This window comes from Musca vetustissima, unplaced genomic scaffold (genome assembly GCF_032173495.1).
Source record: "Musca vetustissima isolate MV318-11 ecotype Yass unplaced genomic scaffold, APGP_CSIRO_Mvet_v1 utg335280, whole genome shotgun sequence".
Taxonomy (NCBI): domain Eukaryota; kingdom Metazoa; phylum Arthropoda; class Insecta; order Diptera; family Muscidae; genus Musca; species Musca vetustissima.
Window position 1 is genome coordinate 9,357 of NW_026880086.1, and position 20,589 is coordinate 29,945.

Sequence of the window (20,589 nt, forward strand, 5' to 3'; positions counted from 1 at the left end):
CTCATCTATAGAGACCAACTTTAGCTTGACTATAAATGGTCCATGTTTGGGCTCGCCTTTAAATACTTTCTTCCTCTCCATAAAAATTCCTGTCTCATTTAGGTATAACAATTATATAAAAATGTAAATGATTTGATTACTAACTTGTCTTATTGTTTTTTTTTAATTTCAGGTAAATTTTAAATATTTTTTCACGTAAGTTAAATCAAACTACTCCATGCTTATTTTAAATTAAATTTTAAGTCATATTTGAAGCATTTCTGAAAAAATCCCCACTTTCCCCAGTGTATATTTCCAACATAACAATCTGGCAACATTGCCGATACGAATTTATTTAATAGTCATTGACATTGTTGTTCTTACTGATAACAAAAATAAATACTCAATGCATTGAAGTGTAGCGTTTATTGAATTATTAAAAAAAGTGACGTGTAGCTCACAACACATGTTTCTTGCTCCCACTCCAAGCATATATACCAAACCGCTCCAAATACCTCTACCCAACTTATCTGACATGACAAACATGTTATCAGACAGTTAGCCAGCCATCCAATCAGCCGGCTGCGATGATATGCATGGCAAATAAACACAAATTTGGAAAACAATAGTCAAGCGATTAGTTGCGATTAAATCGCCAAAGCCAAAAGACATCTCCCTCGCGGTCGAAGACGAAGAAGAAATCGACAAATTTACCATGGAACGTTGGCAAAATCGTGTAGCTGTTGTAACCGGCGCCAGTTCGGGTATTGGCGCTGCCTGTGCCAAAATTATTTTGGCTGCTGGTGTTAAAGTTGTCGGCTTGGCCCGCCGTGCCGAACGTATGGAAGAGTTGAAAAAATCCCTTCCCGTCGAACAGCAGCAACGTTTCTTCTACAAGAAATGTGATGTCTCACAGGAGGAAGATGTCAAATCGGCTTTCCAATGGATCGATGAACAGTTGGGTGGTACTGATATTTTGGTCAACAATGCCGGTACCATTCGTGAGGGTAACCTGGTCGATATGCCCATGAAGGATATTAAGGATGTGGTGAACACGAATTTCATGGGTGCCATTTATTGTACCCAAGGCGCCTTCCGCAGCATGAAAGCACGTAATGTGGCTGGACATTTGATTTTCATCAACAGTACTGCCGGATTGGCAGGTTATAATCCTGGACCAGATTATCCCAGCTTGAATGTGTACACTCCCACAAAGTTCGCTTTGAATGCCATCAATGAGATATGCCGTCAGGAGTTGATTACCCTGAAAACGAAAGTTAAGACCACAGTGAGTTAGAGAATGTTTTTTTAGATTGGAAATTTTAAAATTAACGAAAATTGAAAATTTACTTTAGAACATCAGCCCCGGTTGGGTATCCACCGAAATTGTCCCCGACGAAACCAAAGAAATGTTGGGAGATGTCATTCTCCAGGCTGATGATGTTGCCCGTGCCGTTATCTATGCCTTGTCCAGTGGACCCCATTGCCAAGTTCAAGAGATTACTTTGAGAGCGGTTGGTGAATGGTATTAAAGAAAGTGTGTGTGTATGTGTGCTTTGACCGAAAAAAACAAAATTTTGAATTGATAAAAATAACAGAGTAATAAAAAACAATCTCAAAACAAAAACAACAACATAAAAAAGTGATTCGTTTGAAATAGAAATATTTTTTATTACAAAATAATGACAACGCCCAATTTGATGTTCTGTAACAACTCTGAAGGGGGGTTTGTTTGTAAATAGAATCTGTTATCGACATTTTTTTCCCACAGAGATTCAAACATCCTTCAATAAGATTTATTCTCATCGATCTTTAGCGATTAAATTTCCTTTAAGGAAAGATTCGATTCAGCTCCACTACAGAGATCCACTTCAGCTTCAGCTCTATGAAACTCTCCCTTCAGTTCTTCAATAAAGACTTGCTCGTCTATACAGACTACTTCAGGCTCGTTCGATCACCATAAAATTGTCTATAGCGACTGCACACAGATCGTCTATAGAGAATCCCACCAGATCGTCTGTGAAATACTCCCTCCAGTTCTTCATCTTGCCTATAATTAAAAAAATTAACATAAGAAAAATTATTGCCGAGAGTATTTGTCAATACTAAAATTAATTATCGATGACAATTAAAAAAAAAGTATCGATATATTTTTCCAAATTTTTATCGGTTTATATTTCGCTATATATTAAAGATGAGTACTTGTTATCGATTTAAGTTTCTTTGGTTGAAGATGTCTGCCTTTTAATTATCATTATTGCTTAAATATCGAACAAACTCTTCTATAGCACAGCATCAAATATACTTTTTTATATGTAACGGTAACAATTACTCTTTCCAATTTCCATTACCTCCATCTGCTCTCATTGATATATGTATTTTCCCAAACCTATTGAAGATAGTCGCGAGTATTCTGAATGCCATATTAATTTCCATCAATCAACAAATAATAATGCGGATTAAATATTAATGTAATTATTTTTGCATTTTTAATTGATTTGTGTGCATTTTTCCACATACCTACGCTTTTGTATTTGTATGTGTGTAAGGATGAACAATTTTTAAGGATGTATTGATTTCGTTGCGTTTGGGTTTTTTTTTGTATTTTCATAATTAATACGCTGCACCAATCGTCCTTGTTTGAGCATCATGGACTATTTTTTCACCGATGTTTCTCCTCAACATCATTCATTGTTGTTGTAGTAATCATTTCCTTGGCAATTTGCCACATACGTTTGTTTTTTTCTCACTTATTTACGTCGTGATTGCGAAGGATGGGACTGTATGGAAATGTTACAAAAGTCTTTTTTACAACCATAATGTAAATGTCAGAATAGGTAAGGCATGTAGGCGTAGCTATAATTTACTTCCTGTGAAGGTATTGGATCAAGGGTGTTCTCTTTTTCATCAGAAAACATTTTCCTTGATATATTTTGTATTCTTCTTTTTTATATTTTCCACCTTTTGTATCATACGTCGCATATGTATATGACATTCCCATCACCGCTAATTATTAAAATACCACTGTCAAAATGTGTTTGCATAGAGAAATGAAATGTTGTCATCGTGGTTGTGGTGGCTCTTAACGTGGTCACCGTAGTTGTGGCATGTCCTGATGTTCGGCTATCGAGCTGCTGGTCAAACCAATAAAATATATCTGCAACATATCAGATGCGGGATAAATAACCAAATTATTGATATTAATTGTAATGTAATTTATTTACTTCGCTGTTTGTTGTTGTTTGAAATTTAAAAGCAAAAAAAACAAGTGAAAAAGCGTTAAGTTCGGCCGGGCCGAACTTTTGATACCCTCCACCATAGATATACTGACAGGTACTTGAAATAAAAATATAGGGAAAATACCAAAAAGTGGACCTATATCGACATTTCCACAAACCGGTTATATAAACCACAATGTAAACTATAAAATAAATTTCAGAAGTTTTTAGTGGACAATTATTCTCTCAGCTTTATGGATAATGAGGGCATATACACTTTGACACGGTTAAAACGGTTCTAGATCCATGTTTCTTTGGTTCAAATTTGTTTCAGAAAATTTCGATTTCATCCAAACTTTGGCCATCTTCCAAACTTAGTTCAAGTTCGAAGATGGGGAACATCGGTCCACTCCTTCTGGTACCTCCCACACAGGGGTTAGGTCTAAATACGGGTTATAGTTCATATATAGTTCATTATCGAACCGTACGTTCTAGTTTTTTATCTCGATATCCTTCGCAGGTGAAATGATTACAACAGAGTGTTAGAACCAAACCCAAAACGTGGAAAAAACATAATTATATTAATATAAAAAATGGGGTTATATGGGTACTACGCCTAAAAGGGGTTGACTATTAATAATTTTTGGTAGGGAGATTTGTTTCCATATACGGCTACAAAATACCAAATTTCAGTGATTTCGGTTGAAAAACGCGCTCAAAAACCTCCAAATGCCGAAATTTGGGGGTACCTTTATATGGGGGCTAACAGAAAAAAATTGACTTAAATTTATAATTTTTAGTGGAGATATTTGGTACCCAATAAAAACCCAATATACCAAACTTCAGCGAATTCGGTTGAAAAAGAACCCCAAAATACCGAAAATTGGGGGTACCCTTATATGGGGGGGCTACCAGAAAAAAATGGACCTATATTCATAATTTTTTGTGGAGTGATTTGGAACCTATTTAGAACTCAAAGTATTAAATTACTTCCAATTTGGTGGGAAAATACGACCAAAACCCCCAAAAAACTGAAAATTAGGAGGTGCCGTTATATGGGGGCTACCAGAAAAAGTGGACCTATATTTATAATTTTTTGTTGCGACATTTAGTACCCAATAAGAACCCAATGTACCAAATTTCAGCGAATTCGGTTGGGTTTTTTGAGTTGAGTAATGGGAATTTAAAGCAGGATCTTTAAAAACAAACAGATGCTTCGAAAATGTTTTCTAGTGGAAAAGTGTTTTTGTGGAACACATTTGCTATAGAAAAAACTACGTCTGTAGTTTTAAATCAATAGTCCTTTGTTAATGGTTGAAAAAGTATTTTTAAAAATCTACTCATTTGTAAACCCCTAAGAACATTTTTCCTTAAAAAACCATGTCATTGTGGTTATCTGCAAAAAAAAAAAAAATATTTTTAAATAATAAATATATTTAAGGCGTGGTATCTTCAAAATATATTTTAAAAACACCCACCAACAACAACGCCTTGAAATAATATTTTTGAAAATCAAAATATATTTATAATAAACTAGCATATGCCCGCTACTTCGTTAGCGAACGTACGAATTATTTAAAAACCAATACCGACCATAATTTCCAAAACTACCTCCATTTCTCAACTATACACACCAATTCTGAGCCCAACAGAAATCTAGCTCTATACTAAGTTTGGTACAATTTATTACCCTTTGTACTTTTCTAATTTTTATTTCGAAAAAATATCCAAATTTCAAATTTAGTACAAGTTAGTACATATTAATATAAATTTCCATAAGTACCTTCTTTAACAATCATAATTACGAACTTCCAAAACATCCCAATCTTAGGATTCCAGCTTTATCGTATCACTCTAAATCCAAATTGTACCAGATTTAGTGCCATTTAGTACACATTTCCAAAACTTCCTACTTGCCCCAATCCAAACCCCCAACAGTGATCCCAACTCCAAATGTCTATCGGTTCACTCAAATCCAAATTTTGTACCATATAGTACACAAGAATCAATCTCTATCGGTTCACCCAAATCCAAACTTGGTACCATTTAGTACACATTAGTACGAATTTCCAAAACACTTTACATATCCCAATCCTACACCCCAACAATGATCTCCAAATTTCAGGATCACAGCTCTATCAGTTCTCAGATTGTCCCAAATTTAGTACAATTTAGTACCCATACGTATGAATTTTCAAAACTACTTCCATACCCAAATTCTACACTCCAACAGTTGCCTTATTTCCAAATACCAAGATTTTCAGCTCTATTGATTTACCTAAAATTTCAATTGTACCAAATTTAGCAGACATTTGTATGAATATCCAAAACTTTCTACAAAGTCCAATCCTATTCCCCAACCATCGGTTCACCCAAATCCACATTTGGTCCCATTTAGTACAAATTTCCAAAACTTCATACATCGGTTCACCCAAAATTTAAATTGTACCAAATTTAGTTCACAGTGATCCTAACTCCAAATGTCAAGATTCCAGGCCTATCGGTTCGCAAAATACAAATTTGGTACCATATAGTACACATTAGTAGGAATTTTCAAAATTTCCTACTTACACCAACAATGATCCTAACTTTAAATATCAGGATCCTAGCTGTATTGGTTCACCGAAATCCAATTGTACCAATTATAGTACACATAAGTAAAAAATGTCAAAAACTCCGACGGTAATGTTAATTTCTATTTTCGGGATTCCAGCTTCATTTGTAGCAAATAATACCACACCATAAAGTACTTTTCGTGCACATGAGTACACGCTTTCAAAACCTTCTACTTATATCGACCCTACTTCTCAACCGTAATTCGCCTTCTAAATATCAAGTTTTTAGCTCTATCTACTCACATGCTACGAAATTGTACCAAATTTAGTACATTTTACTACTTCTCGGATACTTATAATTCGAGTGTCAAAAAACCCTTTGCTATATCTATTCTACACTCCACCTGTGGCCCTCATTTCAAATTTAAGAGTTCTAGTTCTTTCTGTTTTAGTACTTTTCGTACCGTTCTAGTATGAATTTCCAAAAACCCTTCCTTATCTGACGCCCTTGGATCAAGAGATACCCTTACCCAAAATTTCAAGATTCTAGCTTCAGTCGTTTCGTTAACATAGAATTTTATTCAGAAGGTAAGGTAGCCAGTAGATTTTCAATATTTTGAAGGTTTGGCATTTTTTAAGACTCAGTAGGTCAGAAACATTCTTGCAACAAATTTTCAATTTGTCTTTCTGAACTTTACCCCGTATTTGAAATTTCAAATGGAAATACCATATTTAAACACAAACTCTTTATTAGTATAGAGTCATATGTTTGAAGATATATTTAAAACAAAATGCATGCATTTTGTAAAAGCGGGAAAATAATTTTGAAAAAAAAAATTCAAACAATTATATTAGCAATCCAAAATTTTTTTTTCAAAGAACAACGCCGTTGTTCTTTACTCGAAAAAAAAAAATATTTAAAGAAAATCTTGTCAATGGCTTGAAAGTAAATATTTTAAATTCTATTTTTTCCATCGATAGGTAGTTGACAGATTGCTTCAACTAATGACATTCTCCCATGCTCCGCCCAACCGAACTGATGAAGGGATTTATGTCGTTTGAATTTTCCTAATAATTATTATTTTTCCATTTACATCCGCTTTATCAATATCATTTTTGAAATCCTGAAACAAAACCCATGTAAAATTTGACCACATAATTGAAAATATTAAAATGAGATCAAAGCACAGCTTACGGCGGAATACACACTAACATGTGTGTAATGCTAAGCGCAAATAAACACTGAATACAGCTTTTCATATTAGGGTTTATTTTGAAAATAACCTAAGTCAACTTTTATGTTATTCATATAAAAAACCAGTTAGCGGATCAGTATAGTGGGACGGGGCCGACCATACGATACCCTACACAACTATCACGGAAATCTAACATTCTGCGGATTTTTATTCCGAGCCTGGCAAAATTTCGTGATAGTTGCACCCTCTTGCCCGATTAGAGGTCATCAGCACCTCTTCCTTACACTGACATATTTTCCGAATATTACTAATATTCATTACAGTCCTTCTAATTACTTGTCCTGATTCCCTTGACCGTGATTTGTGTTGTGATGTTCGGTTTATAATAGTGGCCTATAGATCGAAAATATTTAAGTGTAACTCCCAAAATATTTAATATTTAATATTGGTATCAATTTAAAGGTCAACCTCTCCTCTTGGATATGCTATCAACTTCTCGGGTCGGGTCAAAACAGGCATGCTTATTCTTTGGGCCGATCCCCTTCTCCATGCGGTGTTTGGGCCATAATTGCGGCCTCTGGAGCGACCAGAAAAACCGACAAAAATAAAGTTTTTGGTCCATTTCATCCCCTAAATATTAACCAATCTTTTCCAAAAACATAGGGGTCTTCATTGGTCAGAACCCATCCTACATGCAAAATTTCGTGAAGACTGGTCCATAACTGTGGTCTGTATCGTCTTTACAAATTATAATGGACAGACGGTTACAAACTTTTGGGGCTGCACAAAGCTATAATACCCTGGCAACATAGTTATGTAGGGTATAATAAAAACCACAAAATATACGCACCGAATATTTTCAAGAAAAATTTCGTTCATAAGGTTTCCGATAGGGTCGCCAAAGACAAATAATCGATATTAGTTTTCAATGTCTTTTTCCACTTTTACCCTATCCTTGCCCAGAAAACCCAATTTTTATGAACACTAATAAATTTCGTATAAATTATAGATTATGTAAATTTAGTCGTGTAAGACAGAACCGGGTTGCTATTTTTTTAACCCGATATTTTACAGATAATAAACTCCACTTTAGCTAACAATATTTGTAACGTATATCATTTGGAATTTCCCGCGGATTTTATTTATTTTTACAAAGAACCTAATTTTCAATTACCATATATCGCTTTAAACTACATACACCGGGTATTAGAATAACAACCTCACATGGATTTACAAGCATACAGCAGTATATCTGTATGTACGTATTTAGTAACAGATACATGTAATGATTTTATTGCAATTCGAATGTTTAGCAGCGACCGCATGTTCACAAATTCGCAATTAGTGCATTGTGGGTAGGTTTGTTTGAATGTATAAGTGTATGATTGCAGGTATATGTATATTTATGTATATATATATGTACATTGTGCATTGTGGTTCCTTTTTTGGCTCTTGGTCATAATTAAATTTAATGGTTTCAAAAAAACAAATAATCCATTTTGTGTCTACACCAATGATGATGACGATGAACATAATAAACAACAGTATTTAAAGTTTATTTAAATATTTATATAATTCCTGTAGGTCGATTCAGTAACTTATAACGATCCGACAATCGACAATTTTGTCTACACATAAAATCGTTTGCAGTAACGAATATGTTATTCTGTAAAAATGTAGAAAAATTGTCGATAAACTTTCAAAAAGCTTTTTAATTTGAACATTTTGAAAACACAATACATACAAATTTTTAACAAAACAAGGCATGTTCAATATTGAAGAATATTTGTCGATAAGTTAACTTCGAATTTTTTGGTGTTGTTTATTAACAACATTTTTAACAATTGTTGTTAAAAACTGTTATAGAATTAAAGTATTGTTTATTTTGTCGTTATAATATTTTATCGATTTGAGAGCTGTTTAATTTTGATAGTGAATCGACCCACTGGGTATTTAAAACTGTAAAAATTACAATAATTAAAGCAAATAAAATTAAATATTCATTTTAGTATTTATTATAATATAAAATACACACTAAAGCAATTTTATATTAAAAATATATAAATTCTTTAATATTAAATTGGTCAAACAAATGATAAGTTCATACAAACTTACATAATAAAAATAAACAGTATATTAATATAAAAATATATATAAAAATAAAAAAAAAATATAAAAAAGAATATAAAAATAAAATCATTATATTAAAATAAAACACAGGTTATATGCAAATATATATAAAAATAAAAAAAATTATTTAATTAAAAACATATAATCATGAACAAAAAATATATATATATATATATATATATGGGCAACATTGCCAATTTTTTAATCTTCCATTTTCAAAAAATCAGCTTTTTTGTTTTTGTGCCACATCAATGATTTTTGGTACACATATAGAGAAAAATGTTGTGACTCCGAAACCGTTCGCGATCCAATTTTTGGTTGATGCGCGCAAAAGTTATCGAGGTTTTAATTTTGGGCATAAGAAAAACATCTTAAAATTACGCCATTTATTATATTGACCAAAAACGTTCATATATATCTTCCTCCGTAAAATAAGAATATGAATATATTATAATAATCACGATAAAGTTGCACATCTTCGCGAAATATGAAAAAAAAAATAATATAGGAGATTACATCAATATTTTCATTATATTAATGACATACACACACCTAAAAATTAATTTAAAAATATCTACATAATCTAAACACCATGGTGAATCACATGATATCAAAATCACACATGTCCGTGTAGCGGTTTGTAAATCACAGCGACAACAAAACAAGATATTGAGGAAAAATATTTGTTTTTGGTTCGAAAAAATAATGTCATCATATTTATTTTTTTTTTAATTTTATTCATGAAATATCAGAAAAATGTTGGGGTTATTCTGCTATTTTACCCGAATTTCGCCGAAAAATTGGCATATATATTAATAATCACTTTTTGAGTGTAAGTATACGCCTTGCGGATTATATCAAGACACTTCCGATAAATCTTAGGGTTCTATAAATAGGAATAAATCTTAAAATAAAATAATATTATGAAATATACATTTTAAATTGCGTCTAGATCGCGTAATTCTCAAAATCATTTGATGCGCATGCGGTTTCCAGGAAGTACTGAAGTTTATCTTCCAATCCATATAAATTTTGCGAAATTTCATTTGACGGCTAAGATGTGTCACACGTTGCATTGAAGTACCCAAAAAATCGTAAAAAGCGAATAATTTCCGAAAACTCCATATGTCATTAACGCGCATCCGATTTCAGTGTGCACCCTAAAAAAATACATCGATCTATACCGATTTCAATGTGGTCCATTAAGAACCATGGATGTGCCAGCTCACACTATTTTTGAGATAAATTGGGTACATCTCTCTTTCGGCTGAAGTTTTTAAAGTTCTCTTTTTGAAAAAGATCAAAATCCGTATGAGGTAATTTATTGAAGCGGAAATGATCCACAGAAAACGCAAATAAATCCGCGATATTTTCAAAAACATTTTTTTGCCAAATTTCGTGTTTTTGGAAGGTCAGTTCCCGCCGTTCTAGTATATTGATTTTTACGAAGAAGATTTTATATCATCCGAAACGTAAAAAAACTTATTGATCGCGGGTACCCATATCATTTAGTTGACAGATCTAAAAATTTGGCCCGAAAAATAGGTTTTTTAGAAATTTGATCGCACAAAATTTCCACTTTCGGATGAGTATTACTCTGAAGCTGTACATAATACATACACAAAATATATATCAAATTACGCAGATTCGCGACTACAATAATCTTATAATCGATTTTTAGAAATTCATGTTTGCGTATTAAAGCTAGAAGTAAAATTAAAAAAAAAAACACAGCTTCCACCAAAATAAAGTTTGGAGGTCAATATCATGAACAGTTTGCAACGACAGATCAATTAACCCAAAACTATTCACTTTTTTTCATATACTATAGTAATTTCCGAGATATAAAGGGGTGAACCTCCGCTTCAGCTATGTTAAAAAATTGGCAATATTGCCCATATATATAAACAAAAAAATATAACAATAAAACATATACGAATAAAAAATCTATGACAATGAAAAAAATATAAATATTTTTTTTATAAATATAAAACAAATATATAAACCAGTGAGCGGAGCAGTATAGTCGGACGGGTCTGACCATACGATAACCTACACAAATACCACGAACCTTAATTTCCTGTGGATTTTTATTCCGAACCTGGGCAATATTTCGTGATAGTTGCACTCTCTTACCCGAGTAGAGGTCATAAGCACCTCTTACATACACTGACATATTTTCCGAATATTACTAATAATCAGTACAGTCCTTCTAAATACTTGTCCAGATACCCTTCGGTTTATAATTGTGGCCTATATGGCCACTTCATCTCAAAATTATTATTTGACCAAAAACCAAGTTTAAAAATAAGGAAGATCTTCACCGATTGGCTTTATCCTAGTTCATACGATAGCTATACACTCACAGAGTAACCTGTAAAAATTTGGAATCGATTGGGTTATTAGCTTTTGAGTTATCGTGCCCGCCATTCGCAAAAAAATGTTTAGAGAAAAACGCTTTTAAAGTTTGAAAAGCCCACTTGATGCTGACACAATAAATCGGCTATATCTTCTTCAAGAGTTCTTGAGATTTTCATTTGAAATTTTGTAGGGACATTCTTTACATAGTGTAGATTCGAATTATATCAACAAAATTTTTGACCCCGAGAATGGGGGGTCCCCTTGTCAACTTCTCGGGTATATGTCCTTCAGGAGTACATATATACACCATAGAATGCAAATTTTGTAATTTTTCACACAAAAGTCAGGGTCCATTTGACCCGCTAAATAATGACCGATCTTTATCAAAACAGGCATGCTCATTCTTTGGTCCGATCCCCTTCTCCATGTAAAATTTCACGATGTTCGGACCATCATTGCGGCCTCTAGAGCGACCAGAAACACCGAAAAAGTAAGTATTTGGTCCATTTCATTCCCTAAATATTAACCGATCTTTACCAAAAACAATAGGGGTCTTCATTGGCCCGAATCCGTCCTACATGCAAAATTTCGTGAAGATTGGTCCATAACTGTGGCCTGTATCGTGTTTACAAATTATAATGGACAGACGGACGGACGGCCTGTATCGTGTTTACAAATTATAATGGACAGACGGACGGACACACATGTCTAGATCGACTCAGCTAGTCGAGATATGACGATTGGTATACTTAAAGCTGGGTCTAGGACCAATATTTCGCGGCGTTACAAACTTTTGGGGCTGCACAAAGCTGTAATACCAACAACATAGTTGTGTAGGGTATAAAAATAAGAAAAAGACAAAAATTAAAAAACAAAAAAAAAAAACAGTAAGGAAAGTAGTAAAGTCGGACTATATGATACCCTTCACCACTTTGAGTATATTCTACATATGTATACTAACAGACGTAGCCATTTCAAAGGAACATTGACATGAAATTGAACGAACTTAAATATGCTATCTTTATCTATAAGTAAAGCGACTAACATCACGATTTGTCAATGGGCCTAGGTATGGGCCTTTAGTGCACCATTTACTTAAAATCGGACGAAAGTATATATAGAAGCTATATGTAAATCTGAACCAATTTCAAGAAAACTTGACACACAAAAGGTTATAGTAACTTCAGTACATTGTCGGTCGGCCAATCTTTGGGTCTTTAGTTCACAATTTAAATTAAATAATTCGAAAATATATATTGGAGCTATATCTAAATCTGACCCGATTTTCTCGAAACTTATCACACATGATTCTGAACCTAATCCCGTACCCTATGCCATATTTCGTGCAAATCGAAATATATATAGGGACTTTGGAGCCCCATTTACCTTAGATCAAGAGGGAATATATATAAATCTGACCCGATTTTCACGAAACTTAGTGCACATCATTTTGGGCCTAATTCAGTACTCTATGCAAAATTTCGTGCAAATCGAAAGATATATAGGAACTTTGGTGCCCCATTTACCTTAAATCGGACAAAAATATATATGGGAGTTATTTATAAATCTGAAGCGATTTTCTCGAAACTTGGCACACTTCATTCTAGAATCAATTCAGTGCCCTATAAACATTTCGTGCAAATAGAAAGATATATAAGGACTTTGGTGCCCCATTTACCTTAAATCCGACGAAACTATATATCGGAGCAATATCTAAATCTGAAGCGATTTTCTAGAAACTTGGCACACATCATTCCGGACCTAATTCAGTACTCTATGCCAAATTTCGTGCAAATAAAAAGATATATAGGGACTTCGGTGCGCCATTTACATTAAATCGGACGAAAATATATATGGGAGCTATATCTAAATCTGAACCGATTTTCTTGAATTCCAATAGGTTTCGTCATTGGGCCAAATAAGTGACTTGTGACAAATTTCATCCAAATCGGATAGTAAATGCGATCTGTACTGTACAATTTAACATCTACAGACGGACAAACGAACGGACATGCATAAATCGACTCATAAAGTGATTCTATGCAAAAGGAACCATGTGTCTATATCGTTTCCTTTTGCCTGTTACAAACATATGCAGAAAGACATAATACCCAGTACCACAGTGTGGTGAAGGGTAGAAATATATAAAAATAAAAATATATATAAAAATAAAAAAATATATAAAAATAAAAAAAAAATATATAAAAATAAAAAATGTATAAAAATAAAAAAATATATAAAAATAAAAAATATATAAAACTAAAAAAAATATAAAAATAAAAAAAAATATATAAGAATAAAAAAAATATATAAGAATAAAAAAATATGTAAAAATAAAAAAATATATAAAAATAAAAAATATATAAAAATAAAAAAGTATATAAAAATAAAAAAATATATAAAAATAAAAATATATATAAAAATAAAAAATATATAAAAATAAAAAATATATAAAAATAAAAAAATATATAAAAATAAAAAAATATATAAAAATAAAATAATATATAAAAAATAAAATAATATATAAAAATAAAAAATATATAAAAATAAAAAAAAAAAATAAAAAAATATATAAAAATAAAAAAAATATGTAAAAATAAAAAAATATATAAAAATAAAAAAAAATATGTAAAAATAAAAAAATATATAAAATTAAAAAAATATATAAAAATAAAAAATATATAAAAATAAAAAAATATATAAAAATAAAAAAATAAATTTTAATAAAAAACAAAAAAGCTTCCTTCAGGGGACACCCGGGTTTGAACCGGGGACCTCTCGATCTGCAGTCGAATGCTCTACCACTGAGCTATATCCCCACGTTGTTCTACTGCTGTTTACTTACGTACATAACACGAAGTCGAGTGTGTTCTGCACACACAGTCATAAGATCATTTCAGGTTAAACAACAAACTGCTGGGTCGCAGCAAGCAGTGAGAACAGCTAAAAATACTTCTGCCCAGATAATCGGCGTGTGTTCAATTCAATCATACAAGCGTACAAACGAACTTGTTGGTAGGTTTTGTATTAACTAGCGTTGCCACTCGGGTGTATTAAGTAATGAGTGGGCATTTTTTGAATTTTAAAATTTAAAATCATTTTAATGAAGTTTAATTTTTTTTAATTAAGTATAATTAAACCCTAAATAATTTTGTGGATAAATAGAGGTGCCGATTGAAAAGTTTTAGGGATGCGGATTTGTCACGCGAATAAATTTAACGTGTTTGGCATAATGAGACCTATAATTGGTAAATATTTCGGACGAATACATCAATTCGTCATAAACTGCAATTTATACAAAATGTATTGGTGTACCTCGGTCCAAGGTTTTCTGGGTAAGGATGGGGTAAAAGTGGAAAAGGACAGTGAATACATATGAATATAAATTTCATGCCTGTAGAGTCCCTATATAAAATTTCATGAGCCACATTTCTGTATAATTTTCGGAGGTCAAAAAATCTTTTTTTGTTGTTTTTAGTTTAATGTTCAAGAAAATAAGGACGAAATAAAGGCATAAGCAAACATAAGGCATAAGCATTTGATTTGACTGAGGTTAATATTTTAAAATTTTTTATTTCAATAATTGTCGTATGGAATGTCCGATTTGATACTAAATGTGCACATTGTAATATTTCTTTCAAACTTTAATCAAGTTCGAAGATGGGACCGAACGGTCCACCCCTATATTTATATGTGATCGCATCTTTGCCGCTACATTAAGACGAGTGCGAACCGTGGCTGCTACAAGGTAATGGTCCGAATCCATAATCGCTCGTCGGATCGATCTTATGTCTAATACGCCGGATGCATGCCTTCCGTCTAAAATCCTATATGTATGTATTTCAATAAATTGAATATACATTCCTATATAAAAAAAATAATTCGGTTTCGTCCGAATTATTTGCCGAAACCATACCAAGTTATACCAAATACGTCAAAAAAAAAAAAAAACTAAATAAATAAATTTCGAGGAAAAAAGAACCGTTTTTTCTAAATGTTTGATCCAACCGGATATTCAGATAATTAAACCGATAATAGTCTAGTTCGATAAATTCAGCATGTTTGTTTTCTAGCTTTCCAATGACATGTATATAAGGTGTTTAACTCGGTTTTATTACCTGAATATCAAAATTTTAAAAAACCGGTTATTTTTTCTGTAATGGCCAAAAAATATTTAAACAAAAAAAAAAAAAAAAAGGTTTTCTAAATGTTTGAACCGGATATGCAGATAAGAAAACCGATAATAGTCCAGTTCGATCAATTCAGTACGTTTGTTTTCTAGCTTTCTAATGCAAATAAGGTATTAAAGCCGGTTTTATTACTTGTACATACGGTTCAAATTTGTAAGAAACCGGTTCTTTTTTTCTCGAATACCAAAAATCTAATTTCGAAGAATAAAGAACCGATTTTTCTAATGACATGCATATAAGGTATTAAATCCGGGTTTATTACCTGAATATCCGTTTCAAATTTTAGAAATCGGTTATTTTTTCCTCGAGAGTTGTTTTTCGATAATTTTTTAAGTTGACAATCTAAAACACCAAAATAAAGCAAATTCAGCTTCAAACGTGTCCAAGACTCGCCAAAATAACAAACATTGCGGCAAAACATTATACGGGTCACCATAAAAAAATCACGTCATATCTGCGAACTTTGACCTAAAGCAAATTTTTCTATTTGCGACTTTCATATACTCACCAAGGTCTTTCTTCCCTAATAGGAATTATTCACCCCCCAGATCATGACCTCGATTTTGTAGCACAGTGTTATGAGTATTTTGAATGTCAATCCCACGGTGGAGAATATAAAAAGTCCGGCCCGATAGAACGGTCTTTTTAATTACGGAATTAAAAAACAAAATTATCCTAGCTTTATATAAGACATCTAAATTATTCTACATATTTTTTTAGTGTTTCATGTTATTCCAAATATCCAACCTTCCCTCCATAACTGGCCAACATTGAAATGCCATCATAAGTTCAAGGTTTAATTTGCCATTTAGAAGCTGTTATCCATATTCCCATAGAACATGTTCTATATCCTCCCTCTCCGCAAACCATTCAATAGATCTCTAGCAAAATTATTAATTTTTTCCCCCCGACATCAAGAGGTTGGGTGTGTGTGTGTTCTTATTATCCTTTTTACATTAATATTCCATTTTGTCAGTTGTTATTTTTTCTACCACTCTCTTGACATAAAGCAAACTAGTAGTAGTCTTATTATGTTTTCCCAGTTGTCATGTCCTTCAGACAACATCGGACTTCTAGCTTCTAGCTTCTGTCTAATGTTATTGTTTAATTTATGGCCATAATAACACAATTCACCTAAATCATTACCCCTCATCTTAGAGAGGTTAGACTGTGCTGTGCCCTCACCAACAATAACATGATGATAAACCATAAAATTATTGAGAGCAGCCATCCTTGGGGTCATTAAAATCGAAGAGTTATGGTGATGCTGCATTACGAACCCTTGTAAAATATTCCTTCTACGCTTCAATTCGATACGAAGGAATATCAATATGAACACCCTGATCTTTGGTTAGGCCATTATTCATTTATTCGTTTTCAATATTTAATGATATATAGTTGGGGTATGCATATGCATGTGTATGTGTGAGTGTGTGCAGAGGAAAATATTTGTCATTCTGGATATTTACGATGGCTGTAATATATGTGTCTTGTTTGTTTTTGTTCTGCTATAACAACTCATTTGTGATAAGTTTATGGAGGGTTTTAGTAGAATGGAATGAACTGTTTTTATAAAAAGATTTCTGTTCATATTTCAGAAGTGAAATAGGAGGTAAAATATACTCAACCTGGAACCACTAATTATAAGGTCCTCTAAGAAATTTGCATATCATTGGTCCAAATGAAAATCTTCCCAACAAAGTATATCAATATTGGTCGAATTTTGAGGGTAGTCCCCATGTAACGACTTCCCAATTATTCAGTATTTTGGGGAAATTGGGCACGAGTTTCATCCAATTGCTTTGTAATTAGGTATTTTGGGTTTTCATTGAGTAGAAAATCTCCAAACAAAAAATTATCAACATTGATCCACATTTTCTAGTAGCCCCCATATAACGGTACATCCCAATATTCGGTATTTCGAACACGTTTTCCAACCAAAGGGAATGTAATTTGGAATTTTAGGTTTACTTTGGGTAGAAAATCTCCTTACCAAAAATTTAAAATATGTATTGGTTCACTTTTTTAAGGTAGCCTCCATATTACTGTAAATTCCAAATTTCGATATTTTTGGGATTTTGGATAAATTTTTAAATTAAGGGAACTGTAATTTGGTATTATAGGTTATCTTTGTGTAGAAAATTTCCCTACGAAAAAATTATCAATATTGACTTAATTTTTGGGGTAGCTTCCATATAACGGTACACCCCAATATTCGGTATTTTGGGGATCTTGGGCATATTTTTAAACCGCATTAGCAATAATTTGCTAGTTTGGGTTCTCATTGGGTTACAAATCTTCCCACCAAAAATTATGAATATTGGCCGACTTTTAATGGTAGCCTCCATATGACGGTTCCTCCCAAATTTTGGCATTTTTGGTGTTTTGGACACGTTTTCCAAGCAAAGTTACTGTAATTTGGTATTTGGCTTTTTAGGTTCAATTTGGGTAGAGAATCCCTATGTTTTGGGGTAGCTCCCATATAACGGTACACCCCAATATTTGGTATTTTTAGGATCTTGGGCGTGATTTTCAAACGAATTGGCAATAGTTTGTATTTTGGGTTATCATTGGGTAACAAATCTTTCTAGCAAACATTTTTAATATTGACCGACTTTTAATGGAGGTCGGAGATACTTCCCAAAGGTACTGTAAAAAATCTCAATAGGAAAAATTATCAATATTGACCCAAGTTTTGCGGTTCTCCGGCATGTGTTTCGTAGGAATCGGCTGTAATTTTCTGTTTTTTTTTTATCATGAAGTGGCATATCTTCTTACCCAATGTAATAAATATTGGTCCACATTAAGGGTTAGATGCCATAAAATGGTACCTCCCAAATCCATTTTTTTTTTTGGATTTTAGGCAGGTTCTTCAATCGAATTAACAGTAACTTGGTATTTTAGGTTCTCTTTGGGTAGAAAATCTCCATATAAAAAATTATCAATTTGGACCCATGTTTTGGGGTAGCTCCCATATAACAAATCCCACATTATTCGGTATTTTGGGGATCTTGGGCATGTTTTTCATCGGAATCAATTGTAATTTGCTATTTTGTGTTCTCATTTGGTGGCAAATCTTCTCGCCAAAAATTATAAAAATTGGTCCAATTTTAAGGGTAGATGTCATATAATGGTACTTCCCAAATTCCAGTATTTTAAGGGGCAAATCTCCATACCAAAATTAATTAATAGTGTTCAATTTTTCAGAATAGCTTCCATAAATCCGCATCACTCTAAAGAATTGACTGTAATTTGATATATTAGGTTCTCTCTTCCTATGAAATATTATCAATATTTGTTGACTTTTTATGGTAGTCTTCATATAACTGTACCTCCCAATTTTCGGTATTTTGGGGAGTTAGGTTGATAATTTGATATTTTAGATTTCATTATCAATATTGTCCTATGATTTGGGAAGCCCTAACATATCCGTCCCGTCTGAATTTCGGCATTTTGGTATTTTTGGTTCTGATTGAGTCTCAAATCTCCTAACCAAGAATTGTCTATATCAGTCTACGTCGCTTGGTACAGTCCCCGTATAACGATGTCCTGAATTTTTGCGTTATTTCAATCATGTTGGCACTAACTTTACATTTTTAGTTCTCATTGACGGGACAAATTACCCTACAAAAAATTATGGGGTATGATGGGGGAGGGTATATACACTTCGATCCGGACAATATTTTTTCTTTTCTGTATTTACAACTTCACCCGCAAGTTTTCATTACATTTAAAAATCTACTTTCAAAAGCACTACTTCTAATTTTAATGTTATCTGAGAATTTAGCATATGTGTAAATTCTTGTCCACGTCTAATTCTTTTTGTGTTCCCAGTATACACGACCAGATTATTATTATATTCCTCCATCGAATTCCCCCCATTAAATAATAAAAACAGTTGAACTACCGAAGTAGTAACACACAGGAAGGGGACACCCGGGTTTGAACCGGGGACCTCTCGATCTGCAGTCGAATGCTCTACCACTGAGCTATATCCCCAGCCAGGCTTGAAAATTCGCCCCCATTCACAAAATACATTAATTGCTAAGCTTTTCTTGAGATTCTTCTTAATTCCATTAATGACGTCTTATCAGTAATTTATGAATTACGTGGGATGTTATCGAAGTTCCGCTTCAACAATAATTTTGTAGCTTATGGTTGATAATGCGATAAAATGTGTTGCTCTTCGAAATGTGGGCTTTAGAATCCAAGTGTCTTTGGACTAACTTAGTTTTAGGCAATATAGAAGTGTTGTAGAAATGTCTAACCTGGCTTACAAAGATTAATTAATTAATTAATTGAAAAAATATATATTTTTAAAACTCAGGTATATTATAGTCCTCGAAAAAAAAATATTTTTTAAATCCAGATCTATTATAGTCCACACCTATTATAGTCCATGAAAAAAATTATTTATAAAATCCACGCCTATTATAGTCCATTAAAAAAATTATTTAAAAAATCCGCGCCTATTATAGTCCATGAAAAAAAGTATTTAAAAAATCCGCGCCTATTATAGTAAAAAAAAAAATATATTTTAAAAACCCCACGCCAATTATAGTCCATAAAAAAATATTTTAAAAACCCCACGCCAATTATAGTCCATAAAAAATATTTTAAAAAATCCAAGCCTATAATAGACCACGAACAAAATTATTTTAAAAATCCCCGCCTATTATAGTCCTTAAAATATTCACGCTAATAATAGTCAATGAAAATGCTCTTTAAACTATTAAATAATAATTTGGCTTCCAAAACATTAGGTTTATTTATATATCATGCCTTTTTGTCCTGCCTTTTTATTAAGTTTAATTTAATTTCGCAAAAAGAAAATATTGCAAAAAATGTAGAATTAGGGGACACCCGGGTTTGAACCGGGGACCTCTCGATCTGCAGTCGAATGCTCTACCACTGAGCTATATCCCCATGCGGCAATTTGACTAACTACATCAATGCACAT

At 32.6% G+C, this 20,589-nt stretch overlaps 1 protein-coding gene and 3 non-coding genes across 4 annotated transcripts; 1 reads left to right on the plus strand and 3 right to left on the minus strand.

The window, feature by feature from the left end:
- The first annotated feature begins 694 nt into the window (after positions 1-694).
- On the plus strand, positions 695-1,514 carry LOC133325434 (farnesol dehydrogenase-like). Its single transcript, XM_061534200.1, has 2 exons — positions 695-1,267; positions 1,335-1,514. Exons 1-2 carry the CDS (start codon positions 695-697, stop codon positions 1,509-1,511), a joined length of 750 nt encoding a protein of 249 aa, XP_061390184.1. The 3' UTR covers positions 1,512-1,514.
- A 12,672-nt stretch (positions 1,515-14,186) lies between these two features.
- On the minus strand, positions 14,187-14,258 carry Trnac-gca (transfer RNA cysteine (anticodon GCA)). Its single transcript has one exon. It is a non-coding gene; the product is annotated as a tRNA-Cys (tRNA).
- A 5,298-nt stretch (positions 14,259-19,556) lies between these two features.
- On the minus strand, positions 19,557-19,628 carry Trnac-gca (transfer RNA cysteine (anticodon GCA)). The gene has a single exon. It is a non-coding gene; the product is annotated as a tRNA-Cys (tRNA).
- An 855-nt stretch (positions 19,629-20,483) lies between these two features.
- On the minus strand, positions 20,484-20,555 carry Trnac-gca (transfer RNA cysteine (anticodon GCA)). The gene has a single exon. It is a non-coding gene; the product is annotated as a tRNA-Cys (tRNA).
- Positions 20,556-20,589: the final 34 nt, after the last annotated feature.